Source organism: Excalfactoria chinensis, chromosome 16 (assembly GCF_039878825.1).
Source record: "Excalfactoria chinensis isolate bCotChi1 chromosome 16, bCotChi1.hap2, whole genome shotgun sequence".
NCBI lineage: Eukaryota > Metazoa > Chordata > Aves > Galliformes > Phasianidae > Excalfactoria > Excalfactoria chinensis.
In genome coordinates this window covers 5,898,338-5,920,237 of record NC_092840.1, presented here as the reverse complement: position 1 = coordinate 5,920,237, position 21,900 = coordinate 5,898,338, and the positions used below count along the sequence as shown (strand labels likewise).

The window sequence follows — 21,900 nt, the reverse complement described above, 5'->3', positions numbered from 1 at the left end:
AAACTCTCCCGGGAAGCCTTCGAGCTTCTCCGCGTCCCACTTCCACGAAGAGCCGAGCAGCTCCGCGCGTTACTCCTTGTAGTTTCGGCTGCGACAGAGGCAGCGCCATGGACACCTCAGGGCCTTGGCCTCTAGGGGTCCTTCGGGAGGGCTGGGGCAGAGCGCCGCCGCCAGGTGCGGGCAGACGCAAGATGGCGGCGCTGAGGGCGGCGGGGGCGGCGCTGCTGCGGCCCGGGCGGGGGGCGGCGGCGGGGGTGGGCTACCACAAGAAGGTGAGGGGCGACGGGTAGGGCTGCGGGGAGCTAATGGTGGCCGTTGGGGGGGGGGATCGTGAGTGATGCGTTCTTCTCGTAGGTGGTGGATCACTACGAGAACCCGCGCAACGTGGGCTCTCTCGATCGCAACGCAAAGAACGTGGGGACGGGCCTGGTGGGCGCCCCGGCCTGTGGCGACGTCATGAAGCTGCAGGTGAGGGGAGCCCGGCGTCCCATTGCAAGGCCGCAACTCGCGGCTGTCTCCCATCCTATGGCTGGGATATCGGGCTCCTACGTCACACCCCTTCGGACCTTGAAGTCCCTCCAACCCAAACACCCCCAGCCTTAAAGCCGCTCTCCTATCGCTGGCCCTTTGCGGGTGGTTCCTGTGCTTGGTGGAGCTGAGCGCCTCTGTGATGCTCCCGCAGGTGGAAGTGGATGAGAACGGCCGCATCGTTGATGCTCGCTTCAAAACCTTTGGCTGTGGTTCTGCCATCGCTTCCAGCTCCCTGGCCACAGAGTGGGTGAAAGGGAAGACGGTAAGAGCCCAGCTTGAGGGGGACGGTGGGGAGCAGTTACGTATTCACACCTACTGCTTTGGTTTATTAACAACCACTGCACAATTTGAGACATTCCTTACACTTCATAGAATCAGGGGTTGAAAGGGACCTCTGAGTATCATCTAGTCCAACTCCCCTGCCAAAGGAGCTTCCCTACAGTAGGTTGCAGATCTGTTGCTTGGCAGGTGCAGAATAAAACAGGTATCGTTGAAAGGCTTTTCTTATGGTAGAACGCCATCAGCAGCCTGTACTGCTTTCTCAGAGCATGAGTTTGGTTGGTTCCAGGGCTTTGGAGCACACCTGTATCAAATACCTGTGAGGTGTGCGTGTATCATATGTACGTGTGTATGCCAAGTGACTGATGACTGTACCCTACCCGTACATTTCAGGTTGATGAAGCATTGAAAATCAAGAACACAGACATTGCAAAAGAACTTTGCCTTCCTCCAGTCAAACTGCACTGCTCTAGTAAGTAAAGAACTGGACATGTTGGTATTTGAGAGCACAGATGCTTTTGTGTGTTCTCCAAATAAAGCTTCTGCACATAAAGCTGATCCTCACTGGAGGTTATTGCTGACTGCTTGTACTGCATCCTTTGTTCTAAGTGACTTGTCACTGTTCTTTAAGTGCTTGTAAATGACATTGTTTTCTGCTTTTTTTTCCCCCACTAGTGCTGGCTGAGGATGCAATCAAGGCTGCCTTGGCTGACTACAAGTTGAAACAGGATCCAAAGAAAGGAGAGTCGGAGCAGAATGCAAACTGATTCCTAAGCAGACTGTAGAGGTTGTCCTCATTCCAGTTCAATTTGCAGTGCAATTATTCTAGCTGTTAATAGAATCCTGTGCACTACTCAAGAAGCTGTAAGATACGCACAACTCAACGCACAACGTGTCACTGGTCATGTGTGTACAGCCACCCTGGTAGTGCTTAAATGACTGGAACGTGGGTATTTCAGCAGCCTGTGTCCTGTCAGGATTGGTTTTGAAGTGATGAGAGTGAAGGACTGCTCTGCTTCAGGGCATTCCCCAATAGCTTCTCAAGAGAGAAAGAATCCTGCTGTTCCAGCATTGGAAGGGCTGCACTTTTTTCTTCTGTATAGTTTTGCCTAATGTTTTACAAGAGTTTAGTGGGAAAACGTTGCCTTGGTCTTGATGTGGGTCACTTTGTAAATCAATACAGTATATATCAATCTCATGTGGTTTGGCTGCAGCTGTGTTGGAGTTTGGTTTCACAATCTGTGACCTCTCACATGCTGTCTATCCCCTGAGTCACGCTGCTCTCTGGGAGGAGCTGGGATGCTTCACCAGGCACTAGAGGGCACTGACTGTGGGAGGTGAGCAAATAACAGCAGCTGGTTGCCAGGAAGCTCAGAGCCAGCAGCGTTAGCAGGACTTGTTTGTGTTCATGTCCTCCAATAGCAGGAGGGTTAACGTTGGAGCATCTTTTAAAAGCATTCAACCCTTTAGTTTGCCAAATACTGTTAAGAGAGATTAAACACACGCTGAGGATTCAAACCCAGAATGCAAATAGCTTAACTGGGATGTAACACTGAGGGGAATCTCCCTGGAAGAGCAGGGGTCAGCCTGTGCCCTCTGGGGGTGTCTTCTGAACTTCCTCATCCCTTCCAGAGCAGAGAGAGATCAGCCAGTGCTCTTGTTACTTTGCCCCTGGCTTAAGGGGATCCTTACCTGCTGCTGGAGCTGATTTTGGATGCTATTTGACAGCTTCTGTTGTTGCCTTTAGTAGTTTTAGGGTTGGATTCTCTTCATCTGTGGAAGGAAACTTAAAAACACAGCCTGGCAGATATCTTCCCCCCAAGCATCTCTGTGTGCACAGCTAAAGCTGCTCAAACTGCTTGGCTAGAGAAGTGAGTTATGGGGAGAGCACAGGGGTAGCGCTCACCAAGTGGAGGATTTGCACACCCACCACATGAGCTGGATCCCTGGGAGCGTGGGGCACAGAGTCATTTCAAAACATAAGTGTTTTATGGCCACACATAAGCATGGCTTACCCTCTGTTCTTTAGGCCACTGTGCTCCCCAGTGCCTCACAGCGATGGCTGTTTTTCAAGGGAGTGTTGCCACAGATCTTCAAATCAAAAGAAAATGCACTTAGAAACCTCTCCTGCTCTTATAACATCCTCACTCCACACCCCACCCTCTCTTCCTTTCCAGTTCTCATACCTACGATGTTTCACAGCTGCATTAAAAACAACATTCAAGAAAAAAAATTAAGTGGCTCATTTCTGGTTTCTGTCTGCAATGTAATTGTTTGTTTCAGTGCCCTTCATCTGCCAAGCACGAGGCATCTTGCTGCTGTGGTTTGTGGTTGTCACAAGGCAGCTTTCATGGTCCATCAGCTCAGCACCACCCTGTGCCCACTCACCTCTGAGCTGCAGGCTGGACTCCGGCCTTCCATGTTGCCCCTCCTGTAACAAGGGATGTGCCCCCTGGGCAAAGAAGGAGATAAAAGCCAGCACTCTGTGCTGGGAAGGCATCTAGATGGCCACCTTCCTACTCACCCTGTGGTTGTTGTAAGGATTTGGTGGGGTTCTGCTGCCCCATCCACTGCCCCACAGCACTGAGGTAGGAATCTCATCGAGTTGTTGTCACACCTGTTTGGGGGAATCCTTCGTTTTCCCTGCAAAATGCTGTCAGCTGGAGTAATGGGGATATATGAGCATAGGGTGACATTGGTAAAAGGATGTGAGGTGTAAGGATAGGTGACAGCAGATATAGTTGCTATAAACCCAAGAAAGGTAGTGGTCACAATCTAGCAATAAGGAAATAATTGCTTACCCCCTTTCCAAGGATCAGGGCTCATCAAATGTGACAAAGGAGCCAGTCTCCAGGTAGAGATGCTTCCCTTGTGGCTACCAGCCCTTAAATGAGGTTAAGGAGGGGTGGACCCAGGTGAATTGCTTCCATCTGTGCTCCCAGGGCTGACTACACCCCTTCACCAGCTGCTCAATGACCGGTTCAGCCCATGACCTAACAATTCCCATACATGATACAGGGATGTGCTGCCTTCCGGGTACATCAGACACTTGCCTTCCATCAGCACGCCCTGCTGCAGGACAAAGCATGTGTCTGAGTTCTCAAAGCAAACCAGTGTGAGATCAGGAAACAAGCCTGTGTGTATCTCCCCAAAGAGGATCTCAGGCCACAGCTCTGCACCCTGGCGAGGCAGTGCTGCACCCTCCCCACTCACAGTGCTGTGTGACACCAGATAAGGGTTTCTGAGAACTGCATGCAGATTGTGCAAGTGATAACACTGTCCACTGGCTCTGAGAGCGTCACCAGCAGCAAGCACACAGCTGTAGGGAGCATTACTCCCCTGCCCATCCTGATGTCCCCAAGCTCTGCCAGGGAAGGATGGCACTGAGCCCACGGCTTGTCTACCCTGACAGCTCCAGAAACACACATGAGAGGAAGAAACGTGCGTAGTAGATGTCTTTATTCATAGCAAAGGGGGTTAAGAAAATAAGGCAAAAGTCCAGCTCCTTTCTGAGCTCCATTTGCTCTGCTTTCCGAGGGGGCTGTGACATTCAGAGCTTGCAAACAAAAGGACGGGGTCACTGTTGCTGCATCCTCTTCCCTCCTGCTAAGGTTGGCTAAGGTTTTCCCTTTCTTTTTCTCACCAAAACACATCCCAAATGCCTCCAATCTCCACCAGGCACTGAAGGGTGCAGGGGACGAAGGGGGGTTGGAAAAGGAATATGGGAGCAGCACACTCCCCTCCCCGATCCAAGGGGTCTGCAATGTCCCCAGGCCCCCACAGAAGGTCCGAACTACCAGCAAGTCATGAAGTCATGGGTCATGTTTCCTCCATGCCCCATTGCCTGGGTGTGGGCCAGGTTGCAATAATGAGTGAAAATAACATCTGCGAGAAAGCTGTGCAAGGACAGTGGGGAGACCCAGCCTGGGCTTTTCTCTTTATTTTTGGGGGGGATCCAAAGAAAGCATCCATGGAGAAAGCACAAGCAATAGGTTTGGCTGCACTGAGCACCGCATCAGCCCAAAGTGCGGCTCAAAAATGGCCTCCCATGGCTGCATGGGGTCAGGGGAAGGTAAAGGAGGGGGAGTGGGGCTTCATCGGGGCTTCCTTGAGCCTCCACGTTCAAGTGGGTGGTGAGCAGGGCTGCCAGGAGCCCGGCTCCGAGTCCATGGTTGGCATTAAGTGCTGGGAGAGCCATCTTGGGCCTCCTTGCCCTCTGCGCTTGTTGCCTCTGGCCCCACTCCTTCAGCATCTTGATTCTGGGGATGGGGCTCAACGTGGTGCTTGCTGACTTCTTCCTCCCCACCCTCGTGCTCTCCCTGGGCACCGGCCCCGTTGGCCAACGGTGCTTTACTGGGAGATTTGAGGTTCTGGGCTGCAGCCAAGATGTCAGCCTGCAGCTGTCGGCCACAGTCCAGGGGCTCCTCAGCATCAGGGTCCGGAGCCTTCTCAGGCACCTCGCTGAACTCCCGAGGCCCTCCGGTCTTGTCCCTTTGGTCCACGTACTTCTTTTTGGGGAAGGAGGACGGGTAGTAGGCTGAAGCTTTGTGCTTCTGCCGCACGATGACGGCGGCGCAGATGATGAAGAGCAAGACGAAGGCCAACGAGCCCACCACCACCACCAGCAGCATGTACTCCTTGAAGAAAGCCACCAACTCATCCAAGACATTGCCCGGCGCCGAGCTGTTGGTGACGGCTGTCCCCGCTGCATCCCCCACTGTGGGGCCAGTCCCCGGCGTCACAGGTTGGGCAGGGGGCACAGCAGAGGCCTCCTCTCCATCCCCGCTGCCACCACTGGGCTCGTGGAACACGGCCACGTGCCGTGGGGCTGCCAAGTGCACTGGGGCCACCAGAAACACCAACAGAAAGCACGCAGGCAGCTGCACCGCCATCACCCTGCAGAGAGCAGGGGGACAGCAAAACATTAAGGCTTGCTGGGGGAAAAAACCCAAACCCTGCCCCAAGTGAAGACCATGTCACATTGACCCCAACACAAGCAGTGCATTGACCCCCCAGCCACACACAGCCCAGATTCTTCAAGAAAAGCAATTATTGGCTTTGGTTTGCTCTCTGCAGTGATGGTGGAGGATAAGCAACGCTTGTGCTTGTTTTGCAACGAGGCGCCGTAAAAATAGATGGAAATCAGCCCAACGTTGCTCAATTGCTCAAGTCCTGGGGACGCTGCGTGCGCGACGAGGTGACCAGGGCGAGAGCCAAGAGCCAAGAGCTGGCTGCGGGCTGCCTTCGTCTGCTTTGAAAATTCCTCAAAATTGAGGTTTCCAAGTGGAAACTCTGACACAGACGGAGCCGCCGCATTTCCCAACGCTCGTCCCGGCGCGGAGCGTTCCCAACGGTTCCCAGCCTAAGCTCAGCTATAAATAGGTTGGCAGAAACTCAACCGGTACCAGACACAGCACATCCCCCCTCCACCCCCAGGCCCATCTCCCATCCCTGCACCTCCAAATTCCAACCAGCTCGGGGTTTTCTCCCCCAGTCTCAGCCTCCAGCCAGAGCTTTTGGCGCCCCAGCTCTCTCCGGCTGCAGAAATCTGGTTTGCATTAAAGCAGCGCGTGCACGGGGTGGGAGGTGGCCCTGAGATCCCTGCTGGGAGTTTGGGGGATGCAGTTTCAGGCTTGGGGCACGCTCCTGTGTCCCAGGAAGGTGACTTACTTTGTTCGCAAAAGGAGCCAGCAGCTGCAGAATCAATACATGAAACCCAAATGGGTGACCATTGTCATCCCACTGTCCCCATCCCCACCATGTGGCTCCATTCCTGACTTTGCTACATGAGTGCAGACCCAACTCTGCTTTCTACAGCTCAAGAATCTGGAGATTTCAGTGCTGTGCAGACATAGCATCCTCCAAAGCATACAGACCCATCCTACACCCCAAAAGCCGCCGAGCCACCCCGAAGTTGGAGTTGGAGCAGAAAAGAGAACACAAAGCATTAGAAAGTGGGAGCTCCGGGGAGAGGAGACTCCATGCAACAGAACTGGGGTTCAGGGGGCTCACCTCACTGGCACCGCGTGTCTGTCCCGCGCTTCTCTGCCTGTCTGCACCGAGCCCTGGTCCCGCTCCCTCCTCCTCCTCCTCCTTCTCTTCCTCCTCCTCCTCCACCCGCCGCAGCCCTGAGCTCACTGGCTGTGAGCGCAGCAGACCAGCTTGTTCTCATTAGGGCCGTATTGGGGAGGGAGCAGGGGGAGGCTGGAGAGGGACAGGCGGCCCTCTGCCCACCATGGCCCCCTCCCAGTGGGGCGGCCCCGGACTGGGAGCTGCTCAGTGAAGGGGCTCACTTTCTCCACACTCCTTTTTGGGGTGCAAGCAGGGAAAGGGGGTGTGAGGAGGGGGTTGTTGCAAGGGATGGAGGTAACAGTGGGGTTCCTTCAGGGCTATGTGCAGCTCCAAAAGGTGAGCGTTGCCCCCATGCATTTCCCTTTGGCTGCAGCCCAACCTGGGGCTGGATCCCATCCCTGTAAACCCAAGCCTTGCAATGATGTGGGCTCAGGACACATGGTCCTACAAAGCATGATCATGCATCTGCCCTGGAACAAAGGGGACCAAAACTGTGCATGGGGCTCTGCTCACCTGCCCCATCCATCCTATCCATCCCATCCACTCCATCAGTCCCATCAGCCTCTTCCATCCCAATCATCCACCCATCCCATCCACCTCATTCACCCCATCCATCCCCTCCGACCCATTCACCTGTACAACCCATCCACCCTGTCTGCCACCAAGCACACCAAGGATGTCCCTTCTGCCACCCCCTTTCAGCTTTGGCCTTTCCCTGGAGGCCAGACTCTTGCATAGCTCCCATCATCCCATGGCAGAGCAATGTCCCCAGGCTAGGGAGAGCTGGGCGGTGTCACCCTGAGATCCAAAGGGGAAGGATGGGGATGGGGACCAAGACAGGTACAAGGATGGGGAGGGTAAGGGGCTTGGTTCCCTGACACTTTTGGTGGCTCACAGTGTGGCCTTGAGGTGCAGAAACAGCTCCAGAATGGGGGCATCACCCCATCTCACCCTTCTCAGCCCCTCATCCCCTCCACTGCAGCTGAAGTAACTCAAGCAGTGACCTCACCCCCTTGCTATTCGCATCCTGTCTCCCTGGGGACTCTGCCAGAATCCCCCTAAGAAGCCACCGCTTTGGGACTGCGGGGTGGGAGATGAGGGCGGGTGTCCCCATTCCTGTCCCTGTCCCCATTTCCATCCCCGACGCAGTTCAGGTTTCACCCGGCGTCACCCCTTCGCTCCCAGAAATAACACATCAGTTCATCTGCCTGCAGTCCGCCGGCTGCTCACAGCTGCTGCTTATCCCGACCTTAAATTATCTGAAATCCCTAAAAGGGAGTGGAGAGGCTGGGATGGAAGCAGGGCCCCACTGCGTGCCATGTGTCCCCATTCCTTGTCATAAGGACCACGGGGCTGTGATGAGATATAGGTTAAAGCAGCACCGGGGAGCACAGAACCACCCTCCCCGGCTGCAAAGAGCACAATTTGGGGTGGCCCCGCTGCCAGCACCCACCGACCATTACACCATTACGATGCTGTTTTTGGGGACTGGGCAGGGCAGCACTGCCCGGGCTGTGCTGTGTAATTTGGGGTGGATAAAAGGTGGGGGCCCACAGGGCTCAGCTCAGCACAGCCCCAAGCACAACCAGCAATTTGGGCAATTTTGGCCTTGCTCTGCTTGTAATTTGCTCCGCTGGGTTTGCTCTTTGCTGTGGCAGCAAAATAGCTGGGAGGGGGGAATGAAAGGAGGGGGGGAACCTCATCCTGCAGGGCTGCACCACAGCTTGCGTGGCCATGTGGGCAGCACAGCAGTGAGCCACATAGCAGCCTGCACAGCACAGCACTGTGCTCTGCCCAGCATTGTGCACAGCCACCAGACACCGAGCATGGATCTGCACTTGGAACCAGCCTGGCCACTGCCCTTGTTGTGGTTCAAAGCATGGGGACATCCCATCCTACACAGTTTCCCCAGCAAAGAATGTGGCAGCAAGTCCCTCTGATGGCAGATGGCCGTCATTATAGAAGAGCAGCTGTTATGTCCCTGCTGCAGCGGCCCTGCAGCCTCACCGTAAACATTTACATTGAGTGAGGTGGAAAATATTCAAAGCAGAGCGTGAATGTAAACACACGGGGGCCAGGGCGGGTGCAGGATGGCCACCCCTCTGCTTTCGAGGCATGGATAGACCAGGGCACAGCATTTGGGGAGGGGCTTTGCTGCCCAAATGCAGCTGCAGATGGTGGCGTGAGCATGGTGGTGGGGACGTGGGGACAGGGTGGGGGGACAAGGCTGGGGATGGAGGAGCAGCATGCTTAGCTGGGACAGCAATGGCGACAGTGGGGATGGTGATGCTGAGCCTGAAAGGGCAGGGATGGGGATGCAGCTGTGGGGACAGAGTGCCCTGATGCGATAGGGATGGGGATGGTGAGACTGGAAGAGCAGGGATGGCACATGGATGGGGATGCAAGGATGTGCCCGTGTAGGACCAGGATGGTGACATAGGGGCACAGCCCTGTGGTGTGGCAGGGATGTAAGCCATTTCTGCTCCCTTGGGTGGCTCCTCTGGGGCTGGGCACAGAGAAGAGGTTGGATTGGTGACTCTAGGGGTGGCTGACACCTCCCCACTGGGACAAGGTGGGACCAGAATGGTCCCAGAGTCCCCTTCTCGCCCTGAGCACAAGGCCAAGAGCACACAACCACCACCTGTGGGACCCAGGCCAGCAGCACCCCACAGGCTCCAGTGCCATCCCCTCGCCCCATTGCATTTGACCACAGGCAGGAACACGTTAAGCCACAAACACACCCTCTGCAGCACCACCGCCCTTCCCACTCCCAGCATAAGCTCGGGAAGCCAGGGGTCACCATCTCCATGTACTCTGCAGCCTGGGAGGGTTTCATTTTCGCTGCTGCCAGTGAAAGAGGAGGATGGAGAAGCGAAATTTCAGGATGGGGATGTGGGTAGGCACCAAGAGGTCACTGCATCCGTGTAGCAGAGATTTTAATGGGGTGGATGAGTCTTTTCCATACAGTTCCAAGGGGGACACTGGAGGCACCAGAGGCGGACCCCACACTATTCCATCACTGTGATGCTTCAGGGATGCTCCGGCAGAAAGCTGCTGAGTGTCAGGTTGTCACCATCAGCTTCAGAGCCAGCATCGACCAGCAGCTTGTGACGCACGTGGGCACCACGCCGAGGCCCATTGGTGGCAGCACGTTCACTGTCGGGCAGCAGGGAGGAGATGCAAATCATCTCAGTGGGGCCGAGCTGCCGACGGGCCGTCCTCACCCGCCGCCAAAGCAAGGTGCCCAGCACTGCTGTGCACACCATGAAGAACCCGGCCACCAGTGCCAGCAGCAGGATGGCCAGCAGGCACTTGTTCATCAGCGAGCTGTTGTCCCACAGGTCATCCGAGGGCAACGGCGCTGTGGTCCCCCATGGTTTAATGGACAAAGGTGTTGTATTCGCATCCCATGGAGGGTGAGAGCCAGATTTTTTGGAGAACTTGGTGGTGGGGAAAAGAGCTGAGCGTGGCTCCGTGGAGGCGTCTATGCCACTTGTTATGGTCCCATCCGTGCCATGCCCTGTGGATTCCATGAGCTCGTTGGGCACGATGGTGCTGCCACTTTGGGCTGCTGTGCCAGGCACTGTCTCAGGAGGGTCGGTCTCATCCAGAGGATCCGTTGTGGTGACCACCGAGGCCTTGGCCTGGCTGGTGCTGTCACCCATCTTTGGTAGCAGCTCTGTTCCCAAAGGCGCAATGGGCTCAGGAGTGTTGGTCTCATCCAATGGATCCGCCGTGGTGACCGGTGAGGCCTTGACTTGCCTTGGGGTGTTGCCTGGCTGTGGTGGTGGCTTTGTACCCAAGAGCACGATGGGCTGGGGGGAATTGGTCTCATTCAAGAGACTGACTGTGGTCAGCACCAAGGCCTGGCTGGAGATGTTGTCCACTTCTGTGCCCAGCAACTCATGAGGCTCAGGGGAGTCATCCAATGGACCAGTTGTGGTGACCACCAAGGCTTTGGGCTGCCTGGTGGTGTTGCTCAGCTCTGTGCCCATCAGCATGTCATGCCCAAGGGATGCAGTGTCATTGCTTACAGGTGTCACAGTGATGCTGTGGGGTCCAGCATCAGCTCTTCTCCTGCGGGAGGGCAGTGGGGGCTTGGCTGGGGTCTGCTCTGCTGCTCCCCAGACCCACTGCAGGCCCTGCTCCATGGGCCGGGGCCTACAGTCCTGCAGGGTGCTGAGCAGCAGCGCCAGCAGCATGGTGTGGCCCAGTGCCATGGAACCTGGGGAGGACACGGGAGGTGGGTGAAATGAGGTGCCTCCGTCTGAGCAGAGAGAGTTTGCAAAGGGAAGTGAAGAGGCTGGAAATGGGAAACGAGCCGCAATGGAGACGGCTGCAGTGAGAGGAGTGGGTGCAGGAGGGCTGCCCAAGTGGAAATGAAAGTGTGGGGATGGTATTGGCTGCAGATTGAGAACCCCAATGCCTTCCTCCCCCTCCGTGCTCCTAATGTAACACTGGGGGCATCCACTCAGCACAGGGGTAAAGTCACCCACACACACACCTGGCACTCAGTAGTTCCCAAACAGCTCTGACACCCAGCCCCAAAACTACCCCATATCCACCCTCCTCACACCCCAGTGAGCAGCATGGGGCATTGGGTGGCATCCCCTGCAGACCCCAAGCATCCTCTGGGCACCCTGCTCTGACCCCATGGGTTTTGAGGCTCACCTGTGCCGGGGGATGCCGTGGGACCCCGAGCTGCAGCACCGGTTGCAGTCACTGCTGAAGGCCCCCGTCCCAACCCCAGGGGTGTCGTGGGCTGCGCTCCGTCTGCAGCTCCCCAGTGAGGCAGGCAGGAAACGTAGCTGCGGTTTTGGAGCCCTGCAAGGGGAGGACGTGACGCTGACAGCGGAGGCCAAGGGGCTGTGTGCACCCCAGCAAGCAGCCTCCTTCTCCTCTACCAGGATGGTGGTCCCCCGTGGGTATTCCACTGCCCTGCTCCTCCGAGCCTGCACGCTGGGGTTTGTGCTGAAAGCACAAGTGAAAGCAGAAGTGATGGGAAAGGCGGTCCTAAAGCTGGCAGCACCCATGGCACAGCGCAGGCACAGACCCCTGAGAGCTGACCCCATGGGAGGACACAGGAGACCCCAGTGTGGAAAGGAAGAGAAGGGCAGGGGCTCGGCTTTATACATTCACATAGCCTCCATGTTTGCACCCAGCCAGAGCAGCACTCAGGCTCATAGAGCACAAAGATGCTGGGGAGGAACCCGCCCTGACCGCAAGCACCGGCACAGCAGCGCGCAGGAGGTGCACCCGCAGGAAGGGTGCTGCAAGAGCACATCCGCAGTGCACACCCTGCACCCATAAACAACCCCACTGCAGCCCTCTGCCCCAGCACAGGGTGCAGGGCTTGGCTGCATCCACCCCAAAGCTTCCGGGGAACCCATAGGGCACTGGTAGAGCATCACTGGGACAAGGCTAGGGCATGCACAGGCTGCAAAGGAACATCTCCTGCAGGGAGCATCCCCATCTTGCCCTCTTAGCAGCCCCCAGTTGTGCTTGCAGGGGAACCACCATCCCTTGGGGCCAGGCTGGGCAGAACACAGAGTCCCAGAGGAGGGGTGGCTCAGCCACCATCTGACACCGTTGGGTTTCTGTTGCTGCGGTTACCCCATGGTGCCATCATTCATCAAACCCCACACCTGCCTGGGACCATCTCCAAGAGGGGAACTGGACATTCCCCACCCCCACACCTTCCTGGGTATCCAGGTCTGGCAAAGAACACGATCAAAGAACAAAACGAAGAGAAGGAAGTTTGTAATCAATGACTTTTTTTTTATCTCTTGAAAATGGAAGCAAATATTTGGACAGGTAACTCTATGGCCGCTCTATAAGAGCGCATCTCTTTCAGGACGTCGCTGGTTCTCTTCTGGGATATCGCGGCTACAAAAAGCTTCAGGCACTGACTCCGGCTGAGCCTGGCGAGGCATCATCAGTTCATTTAAATAAAGCACAAGCTATAAAGCTCACAGCCACAGAGGCCGTTCCTCAAACCTCCACCGCACACCAACCCCCATTTTGGGCACCTCCAAATCCAGCGGTACGGAAACTTTTATTTCCCTCCAATTAGAAAACAAAAAGCTCTCCCCAAGCACACAACCACCCTGAAGTCACACAAATCAACACAGAGATCACCATTTTTTTTTGGGGGGGGAAGCAGAACGTTCGGTTCTTATGTCCCAAAAGTAAAGACACATCAGCTCAGCCATATACTGTGGCACAGAAACATCACCAAACGGCCCCATGGACCTGGAGGGCTGTGACACGGCACCAGCGGTCACCCACACCCCCAGCTACAAAGGAAAAACCACTTTGAGGAAGCTTTCATGCTATGGGATTATAACACGTACTCTGCTTTTCATATCCCATCCTCATGCCCTCTCTGCTACTTCTCCCAGCTGTCCCCCATGCTCACCGACACAGACATCCCTCCAGCACAGACAATCCTTAATGGGTAAGGAGTGAACATGCAAACACTGTAAAGAAGTAAAACCCCAAACACCAACCTAACGGGGGATTTGAGGCTTTCTAGCTAACCTAATGGGAAAAGAAAAGGATCAGCCTGGATGAAGGGACGCACCCTGCCTCTGCTCCAAGGCCGGTTCCAAGCACACACTGCAGCTATGTTGGATCAAGGACAGCTGGGAAGGGACTGGGGGGGGCTCATCAGCTGCTGACTGCTTCCCAGATGTCACTCTGACCCCATCAGTTTCACTCATGTAGGGTTTGGCACGGGATACTGGGCACTGCGTATGGGCTGCATCGACACAGCCTGAGGGCTGACAGAGTTTGGCTGGGCAGCACCATCCTGGGCACACACATGGGAACTCCTATGGCCAGATAATAGAGCCAAGAACATACCTGTCCCATGCCCAGGCACCCCCCTGGCAGTGCAAACCTCATGTGAGCAGCAGAAACCCAGCGAGGAGCTTGGCAAGTCCTGCACCTTTCAGCTGAGGACCTCAAAGAGGATGAGGGTTGCTGATCTCATCCAGGAACAAACCATTTCCTGCGAAGTTTTAAGGCAGGGATGATGGGGAGGTCGGGGGGGGGGGGGGGGAGGAAGTCAACAACAGTCAGAGGCGTTTTGTTTCTGGAGACCCATCATGAAAGTTGCCTGGCTGCTCTATCATTAGCACTACGGTTTGGGACAAAGAATTGCAAAGTCACAGCTTTGAAAGGCTTCAGAAGGTGCAGGCACACATTTACAGCCACGAGCACAGCACAGGAGCTGGCTGCATGCACGGCCTGCAGGTTGCAGACACCGAACACCTTCAGCTTTGAGCCCCAGCAACGCTACACACCACTGCCTGCACGGAGATCACTTCTGCCTTAAAACAAAGCCTGGCAATGAGCACACGTCCGTTTGGACACAGCTGGGATGGTCCCAAACTCTTTTCGGAGGGCAGCACGACGCTGGTTCCTAAGTCCTGTAGGGCATAGAAAGGAGAAGAGGCATTGCGGCACGGATCGCTTCGTTCACAACGATAGATTATATTTTTCAACCACCATCAGAAAGGCATTAGGAAGGCAGGAGAGTCACCTCCGAGGGGCTCAGCAGCAGCCACACTGCGAGGGAAACCGATCTGATTGTTCAACATTGAAGAGTCATACAAAATTAGCTTCAGTTCCCATCTCGAAACGGTATAAACACCCCCAGACACACACACACACACGCACACAGTGCTGTCCCTTTAAATTTCCAACACAAATACTGCAAAGTGGCAAATAAAAGTTTAAAAACAAAACAAAAAAAAAAGCGACTTTTTTTTTTCCTTTTTCTTATTGTTTTTTTTTTTGGCAACTTTAAAAAAAAATATATATATCGATATGGTTACGAACAACGTGGCGTTGGTCCCTACGTCTAGAAAAGATATTTGGGCACGACATCGAAAGAAGTCAGGATGGGGTTTGTTTTCTTTGCAAGATTTCATGACATCTCTGTGTGAGGGGGGGAAAAATAATAATAATAATAAAGACTGTCAAAGTAGCACTTATTGTCGTTGAATCGGTTTGACACAGTCACAGAAATTCATTAAAACATCAGGGAAAAAAGAAGAATTCTTTCACTAAAAAGCTTGGCTTTAATCATCGGCTCTCGTTGACGTGAATTTGGGAGAACAGGAAAGCTCGTACTGGAATGCTGCACGCTGCTGCTGCTGGCCGAACTGGGGAACTGGAATGTGTTGGGCTGGCAGCGCCCGCCAGCTCCGCTCAGTCTGCGATCTTCGCCATCTGCTGTTCCAGCTTGGAAATGCGCTCGTCTTGGTTGGTGATGGTGTCTTTTATGGATTTCAGCTCTTTCAAAATCTCGTCCAATTTGGCTTCGTTTTGCTGGGAGGAAAGAGAAAGCGTCTGTGAGAGATGGCAGGATTCGGGCCCGAAGAATTAAGTTGTTAAAGCAAAGGGATTTCTGTGGATGGGAGCCTTGCAATGAACCTCCCACCCTCATCATGGAACCATTAAGGTTGGAAAAGACCTCTGAGATCATCAAGTCCAACCATCAGCCCACTCGTGCCGCTAACCACATCCCTTACGCAAACCCTCCTTGCAGACAGCAGCCTGACCCAGTCCCAGCGTGCTGGGATTGCACACAGCAGCAGCTTTGTTAGAACCCTTCCTGAGGATGGCAACCAATTTCATGCCAACACCCCCAAAAGCTCGTGGGGATTTTACTCACAGTGTCTGAGGCATCAGCTGCTTTCTTTGGAGCACTTATGAGATCGCTTTTCTTGTTTGCAGCAGGCTTGTTGTCCAGTATATTCTTCTTGACCACCTTGAGATCCCTGTTCTTGCCAGGAATGTACCCATGCTTCAAGGAAATGAGAAGGGGATCAGCATTCTTCCCTTCAAACCACTCTTCTGCTTCCAGCGCTGCCTCCGGGCCGGCTGTGTCAGGGTACAGGTCGTCCTGGAAGAGGTCCGACTGCAAGGAGAAATGAGTGGGTCAGGAGCTTCAAGGATGGAAGGCAGCAGTGGCCTGCACACCATGCCATCCTGGACTCACCTTTCGAGGGACGGTCATGATGATGGGCTCACATTTCCGCTCGTGAAGCTTGAAGAACCTTTCAGAAACAAACAAAAAACCAGCAATGAAGAAGAGGTGTGACTTGGAGGTGAGAACAGCTGACACGCCATGCAGAGGAAGCCTCAGTTCTGCTGCTCATGCATAGCAGCATACCAAGAGGCAGAGGCAAATCCTAAGGAGTCACAGCAGGGCTGTGCTAGAGCAGAGCCCTTGTAAGACCCAGAGAAAGCTACCTGTGTGTGTGCAGAGCTCCCTCCTAGGCACTGCGTGACTTCAGAGAGCATTTTGGCCAGAGGGGCCGTCAGAATGGCACAGCCCGCTGCTCGGGCTGTTGAGACAAGCACCACACAAGTGATTTGCAGGTATCACAGCAGCAGCCTCCTGCTCACTACACAGCCTTACTCTGAGCCGAGGTGTTTTCCCTTTGCCTTGCTTTCCTTTGTGATTCTGAACCACATCTGCACACGCTGCTGCTCAAGACAGCTTCTAACCCGCTTGCCGCATACAAGTTGCCAATTGGGATCAGCCTTTCTCCTTACCTGGCAATCTCGCACTTGTTCACATCAAGGCCCCTCTTTGGCATGAACCCCATCCCCCTCTGCGGCTCTTTGCTGCTGAAGGTGTTGAGGTAGTGAACATAGGGGGATTCATCCGTGATCTCGAAGTAGCGAATGCTGCTGTCGCCCTGCAGGACACAAAGAGATCACTCCAGAGTGAATCCTGCTACACGAGCATCTCTGGAACAGCAGGAGAAATAGCGGGCATATGGAACAACTGCTTCTCATTACAAAGACACTGGATTTACTTGTATGGATCCTCCTTTTGTTCACTCCTTGTTTTTAAGCTCCTTTTCATAGGAAGTCCAAAGCTGCAGCACTCAGAAGTGGGCACTCCAGAGTACTTAGCGTTTAGAAAGGAGCATGGGTGATCCCACTTTTCTATTATCTAAGCCCATAAAACTAGCATGAGTGTTGCTGCATGCTCCATCACCTTCAAGTGTGAGGAGAAGAACATCCAAAATGCAATTTCCTCCCATACTAACACACAAACATTCAGGTCGACACCAACAAAAGATGCTCGAATGAAGGCATCTGACCTGTTGCACGAAGAGCAGCTTTACCCATGTATAAATTCATCTCATAGAAACATCCAATTGCACACCAGACCTTCACAGTGCAGACCTCACAGGCTCTGTGTAACCTGTGTAACCCTGCAGAGTGAGGATCAAAGCAGCCTGGAATTCTTCATATTTGTTTACAGCATCATTCATCCAACTAGGCTACCTCTAAACAAGCCTGGCCATTGACGGCTTCTCCTCACCTTGCCACACAAGTAGATAATGTTGGTATCTGGGTCATAGAATGGCAGCAGGACCCCATTGCTGGTGTCCATCTCGTGAAGGGCTATTGGCTCCTCCATGTTTTTCTGGAAATTGGAGAAAGAAAGAAAATTCTGTTGTTACCAAAGAATGGAAAAGCTGATATTAAGATGGGATCTACATCATTAACAGCTCTGTGGAGATAGAGGACACTCAGCTTCCCCACACTGAAGGCTCTACGGGTTAGAGTAACAAATGCTGACGGCCTGCAAGCTCATCCATTCCCTCAGGATGTTTTAATCACAAGACACATTCAGGGCAGGACCCCAGTCAAGGGGGTCAAGTGAAGGGAAAGACGTGATGCAGTTCTGTTAGTGAGGGTCCTGTGCCAATGTGACAGATTTGCTCCTGTCTCACTCCATACATACAGCTCACGTACTCTCCCTGCACTTCAGACATGGAGCTGCCAGCTTCACTTCTGCTCTTGGTGAGGCAAGGGCTGACAGAAGAAAACCCACTTCCTCTCCTGAACGAGCATCAAACCCAAACAACATCAGCACACTCTGGCACAGGAAGTCTCAGTAGGATCAGAGAGAAGAAGGAAGAAGCTCAAGTAGATCAACAGGACACAGCAGATGACTGTAGGTCCTGGTCTCCAGCTCAGCCAAGCACAACAACAGCACAGCAGCAGTAGGATAGGAACCTACTGGATTCCAGAGGGCCAGCTGCCGTTCGCTCATGCGGCTGAAGCCGGTCGTGAAGATGTTTCCATCAGCAAGGAAAATGGCTCGCATGGGCCGGGCTCCCTCGTGGGTTTTCTCTTTCTCCTGAAATAGATGTAAAGAACAGCCTTTAGCAAGGAGTAGCAATGCCCCACTGGTGGGGACTTCTGACTGCACAGAACGCCAGCAGGACATGCTGCTCCTCCATGCAGGATGCTGACTATATGAAGCACCATCCAGCCATCCCTGCCTGATGCCTGAGGGAAGAAAGCCATTGCTAAGCTACAAAAGAAGCGGTCACAGCCAGCTTGTTCCAGCTATCCAATTCTTACAAGGCTGAAGGAAGGCTTCTTCTCAAGCTACAATGCATACAGGCTGCTAAATCTCCGTTCTGCACACACAACTTTGAAACTGTAATTATGCAAAAGGATTAGACGTGGAATTACACTCCAGCAGGTTTTAAAACGGAGCTCTCAAATCCCAGTTCAAACACTAATTCCAATAAACCCAGACAAATCCTCCAAGCACTGCTATCCCTCTTGTCACTTCTTCCTCGCTTTGAAAAAGATGACTGAATGTGGTGTGCACTGGGGAAAAAAGGTTCTTCCTTCCTGTGCTCTCTCTTTGCTGAAGTGAAATGACTGCACAAACTTACAGCGATGATTTCTTGTTTCCGGGGGTCAATGATTCGAACTTTTTTGTCTTTGGAAGCTGTACAGATTAGGCTACCATTGCGATTCCAGCTCACATTGTAGATCACATCCACGTGCATGTCGTCTAAGTTGATGAGGGCTTCACCTGTCCCCACGTTCCAGATGATAATTGCATTATCACAACCTGAAAGAGAAAAGGAAAGCTGAACATCACAGCCGCGATGTGAACTGAAGAAAGCCAGCAGCAGAGAACAAGGAATAAGACCTGCTGCAGCTGCAGTGCCTCAAGCACTGTCTCTTAAGTGCGCTCTGTGTGCAGTGCCCCAGGCAGCACCACCTCACTTGAATACAGGGTCAGAGAGGGGATAAAGTGGCCAGAGATGGCAAAGAGGTGATGTTCTTACAGCTCTGCAGATGACAGGAGTGGTTGACAGTCACTGCCCTCTCAGGTTATAGAGATTTGCAACAGAAAGAGTGGCGTGGGTGGAAAATTAGGCAAGTGACAGTAGAAGAAACAGCAGAACATGGTGGGGAAAAAAACGGCAGGCATCAAAAGCCGAGGTCAGCTGTTTCATGAGGATCATTAGGCAGGTGGTTTCATTCAAGGACCAAACAGCAAGAAGACAAAGAATAAAGCCTTGAACAAGATGACAGCAAAATAAAGAACAGGACTGCAGCCATGAGATCCAAGGAAAGGGAACAAAAGCACCAAGTGTCAGTTAGCAATGCTTCCTAATGCTAAAGGAGGGGTGAAAACATTGAGGGGAAGATGATGATCCCTGCACACTTCTGAACAATCCAAGAGACATCCAACATCAATTTGCTGCCACTAAGAAGAAGTCTGGAGGCTGCAGTGACCTGATGGCATCCTCCTGGCCAGGCTGCCTGGATACACATAGCAGGAATATGACCAAGCTGCCTTCTCCTTTTGTGCATTCCCATATTGAGCTTTGCTAATTTAACTGTCACAAAGTCTGCATCAAATCCTTTTGGGGAAACCAAATCCAAACCAAAGCAGCACCTCAGAGAGCCTTTACATCTACCAAAAGCACACAGCTCATCTGACAGTCCAGCTGAAACCATTTGCTGCTTTTATTACGCTCCAAGCTAAAGGTCACGCTATGAAAGCTGCAGAGTGAGCTAATGGATAACGACTTTCCATTTTATTTCCATAACGATTTGACTGCTTTTCAGTGGCCAAAAGAATCTCACTGCGTAAACCGTACCAGCCAAGGAAGCCATTTGGAACATACTGAAAGGTTGTGGAATGAAGAGCCAGGCATTAGGACAGCTGACGGAGATCAGTGAGATGGAAGAACAGTTGGGCCTTTCATAAGAAGTACATGAAAACAGGGATGAGGAGAGTGCATATAAACGCCTATCAGCTGATGAAACTTGCAGATAAAAGGAAGTCTAACAGTTGTAATCCTGTAGTTCATGCCTCCCGTTTCCTGCTTCTTGTTCCTGTAAACTGAGGGCAATAAAAGGCCAAGATAAGGAAGGGGCTGTGAGCCACATGTCACAGTGCTCCTAGGAACTGTCACGGCTCTTGTGATTCCCTGAAGCAGCTGGGATAGGGCAGGAGGATCCATCAGCTCCTTCTCCTCCCAAACACCCCATTGGGATGCCATGGGGATGGCTGCTGCCCACACAGCACTGCCACATACCTGCACTGAGCAGCACGTTGCGCGCCGTTGGGTGCCAGGCCACGATGCCCACTCGCTTCGAATGGCCTTCTAGAACTACCACTGGTTCTGTCAAGGACAGCGTGAGCCCGTTCTCAGGAATCTGCCATACCTGGAAAGAGGAAAAGGAGAGATGGTGAGCCAAAGGGCATCCCTCTGACAAACACATGACTCATTTGCTTCATGCATCCTGTGCCAAGCCACAGCAGAAGCCCAGGCTGATGCTTCTCCACATAAATAGGGAAATAGAGGGAGGAGACTTGTGTCAGGGCTGAGTTTAACATCCTTCCAGCACAGCACCTGACTGCTGGCCGGTCACACCATGAATCCCTCCACCACCACATCCCAGAGCCACAAATGTCAGCTGCTGCCTGTTACGGACTCAGAAAACATCGTCTTGCTGCTCAGTTCCACCTGAACCAGCTGCTGCCCTTTCAAGCTGTTCTTGGCCCTGGTAAAGAAGAAGTCGCAGCTACGTCGGGGCTGACTGCTTTAGAAATGCTGGCTGTTAGTTTGCTGTCTCACCTACATGGCTCCACATCCTTCTGCCGGTCAGGACAGTGCCAGGAGGGGCAGGAGCAGTCCCAGGGCTCTGATCACACACCTGCAGTCCCAGCCATGGGACCAAGACAGCTACACTGACCTCAGGGGTTGTCCTCTACGATGGGCAATGACAGGAGAGAAGATCCATCCCTGTGCCCTAGGGCGAGAGCGGCCCACCAAACCTATTACTGCTGTTCAGCGCTGGACAACCAGCTTTGAACTGAGTTTGACCTACATCTGGCACGTTAAAAACAATTAAAGCAGAAGCCTTCAACTGAGCACTTACAGCTGCTGGAGGTAGGTGGCAGCAGCAGAGCATGTTTGCTTCCCTTCTATTGTTTGCTTGTTCTGGAGGGATTGCCAAGCCCTGCCCGCAGTGCCCAGCGAGCTGCCAGAGGCAGCAGGATGACCCCAAGAGGATTTCAGGGCAGCTCATCTCCAAACAACCCCAAATGACTTCAGCAGCAAAGCTACACCCCTGCCTGCACCCTCCAGGGTCCCAAACCCCTCCTTCTCCTCCTGCCCAGCCATCCTGGCAGCATCCATAGCACCAGGATGGCACGTATTGGCTTTTCCACCAGCGATCACCTTTTTCATCACGTGGCAGCATCAGCAACTTCAGCCTCCATTTGAAAGCAAAATACACCTTGCACACTGCAACAAGTCAGCGCACCTGCCTGTGACAAGGTAACTCCAGGTTACAGAGCTGTCAGCTCTTATAGGAGCAGCTTTGTTCGTGCCAGCCAGGGAATAAAAACCTGACAGCAGCAACAGCTAACGCACGTCTGCTGACAGCAGTGCAGAGCTTCACTGTCAGTCTGCTAAAACTGGCACTGGCACTTAATGTAATTATTTTACGTAGGTCTCACAGGAACCACCTCCAAAGCCTTAATGATTCTGTGTGCAAATGCAAAGAGCTGCTGCCTGAGGCAGACAGCAGAGAGAGGTGGGAGTGTTGGGGAGGGGGCTGTGCAGGAACCACAGGGACCATGGGGGCAAACCTGGGGCACAGGTGGGAGAGGACCAGGAACAAAGGAGACCTAGAAGCCACCCAAAATGCTTCTTC

At 53.4% G+C, this 21,900-nt stretch overlaps 4 protein-coding genes across 4 annotated transcripts in view; 1 reads left to right on the top strand and 3 right to left on the bottom strand.

Annotated features, from left to right (window-relative positions):
• The first annotated feature begins 168 nt into the window (after window positions 1-168).
• Window positions 169-2,008, top strand: ISCU (iron-sulfur cluster assembly enzyme). The gene is made up of 5 exons (XM_072350725.1): window positions 169-272; window positions 355-468; window positions 683-793; window positions 1,204-1,282; window positions 1,486-2,008. The coding sequence occupies exons 1-5, from the start codon at window positions 192-194 to the stop codon at window positions 1,575-1,577; spliced, it is 477 nt and encodes a 158-aa protein (XP_072206826.1). The 5' UTR covers window positions 169-191; the 3' UTR covers window positions 1,578-2,008.
• Window positions 2,009-4,253: 2,245 nt separating this feature from the next.
• Window positions 4,254-6,937, bottom strand: TMEM119 (transmembrane protein 119). The gene is made up of 2 exons (XM_072351216.1): window positions 6,823-6,937; window positions 4,254-5,706 (listed from the first exon to the last, which is right to left on the bottom strand). Exon 2 carries the CDS (start codon window positions 5,700-5,702, stop codon window positions 4,989-4,991), a length of 714 nt encoding a protein of 237 aa, XP_072207317.1. The 5' UTR covers window positions 5,703-5,706; window positions 6,823-6,937; the 3' UTR covers window positions 4,254-4,988.
• Window positions 6,938-9,800: 2,863 nt separating this feature from the next.
• SELPLG (selectin P ligand) lies at window positions 9,801-12,017 on the bottom strand. Its single transcript, XM_072351265.1, is given in 4 exon segments — window positions 9,801-10,959; window positions 11,554-11,581; window positions 11,613-11,799; window positions 11,802-12,017. Coding segments are annotated over 4 exon segments (1,479 nt in total). The 3' UTR covers window positions 9,801-9,911.
• Window positions 12,018-14,359: 2,342 nt separating this feature from the next.
• The window catches only part of CORO1C (coronin 1C), a 29,855-nt gene continuing 22,314 nt past the window's right edge, over window positions 14,360-21,900 (bottom strand). The window contains exons 4-11 of the mRNA XM_072350726.1: window positions 20,274-20,403; window positions 18,609-18,790; window positions 17,939-18,058; window positions 17,234-17,338; window positions 16,453-16,598; window positions 15,893-15,950; window positions 15,566-15,811; window positions 14,360-15,219 (exon numbers count right to left, since the gene is read on the bottom strand). Coding sequence (XP_072206827.1) covers window positions 15,100-15,219; window positions 15,566-15,811; window positions 15,893-15,950; window positions 16,453-16,598; window positions 17,234-17,338; window positions 17,939-18,058; window positions 18,609-18,790; window positions 20,274-20,403 — 1,107 coding nt within the window. The 3' untranslated portion in view covers window positions 14,360-15,099. The remainder of the gene's footprint in view (window positions 15,220-15,565; window positions 15,812-15,892; window positions 15,951-16,452; window positions 16,599-17,233; window positions 17,339-17,938; window positions 18,059-18,608; window positions 18,791-20,273; window positions 20,404-21,900) is intronic.

Excerpts from the sequence above, each read along its gene's own strand:
- ISCU (XM_072350725.1), top strand. The coding sequence starts at position 192 with ATGGCGGCGCTGAGGGCGGCGGGGGCGGCGCTGCTGCGGCCCGGGCGG. Across the intron at positions 273-354 it reads GGGTGGGCTACCACAAGAAG|GTGGTGGATCACTACGAGAA; the intron begins GTGAGGGGCGAC and ends TTCTTCTCGTAG. Across the intron at positions 794-1,203 it reads AGTGGGTGAAAGGGAAGACG|GTTGATGAAGCATTGAAAAT; the intron begins GTAAGAGCCCAG and ends CGTACATTTCAG.
- TMEM119 (XM_072351216.1), bottom strand. The coding sequence starts at position 5,702 with ATGGCGGTGCAGCTGCCTGCGTGCTTTCTGTTGGTGTTTCTGGTGGCC.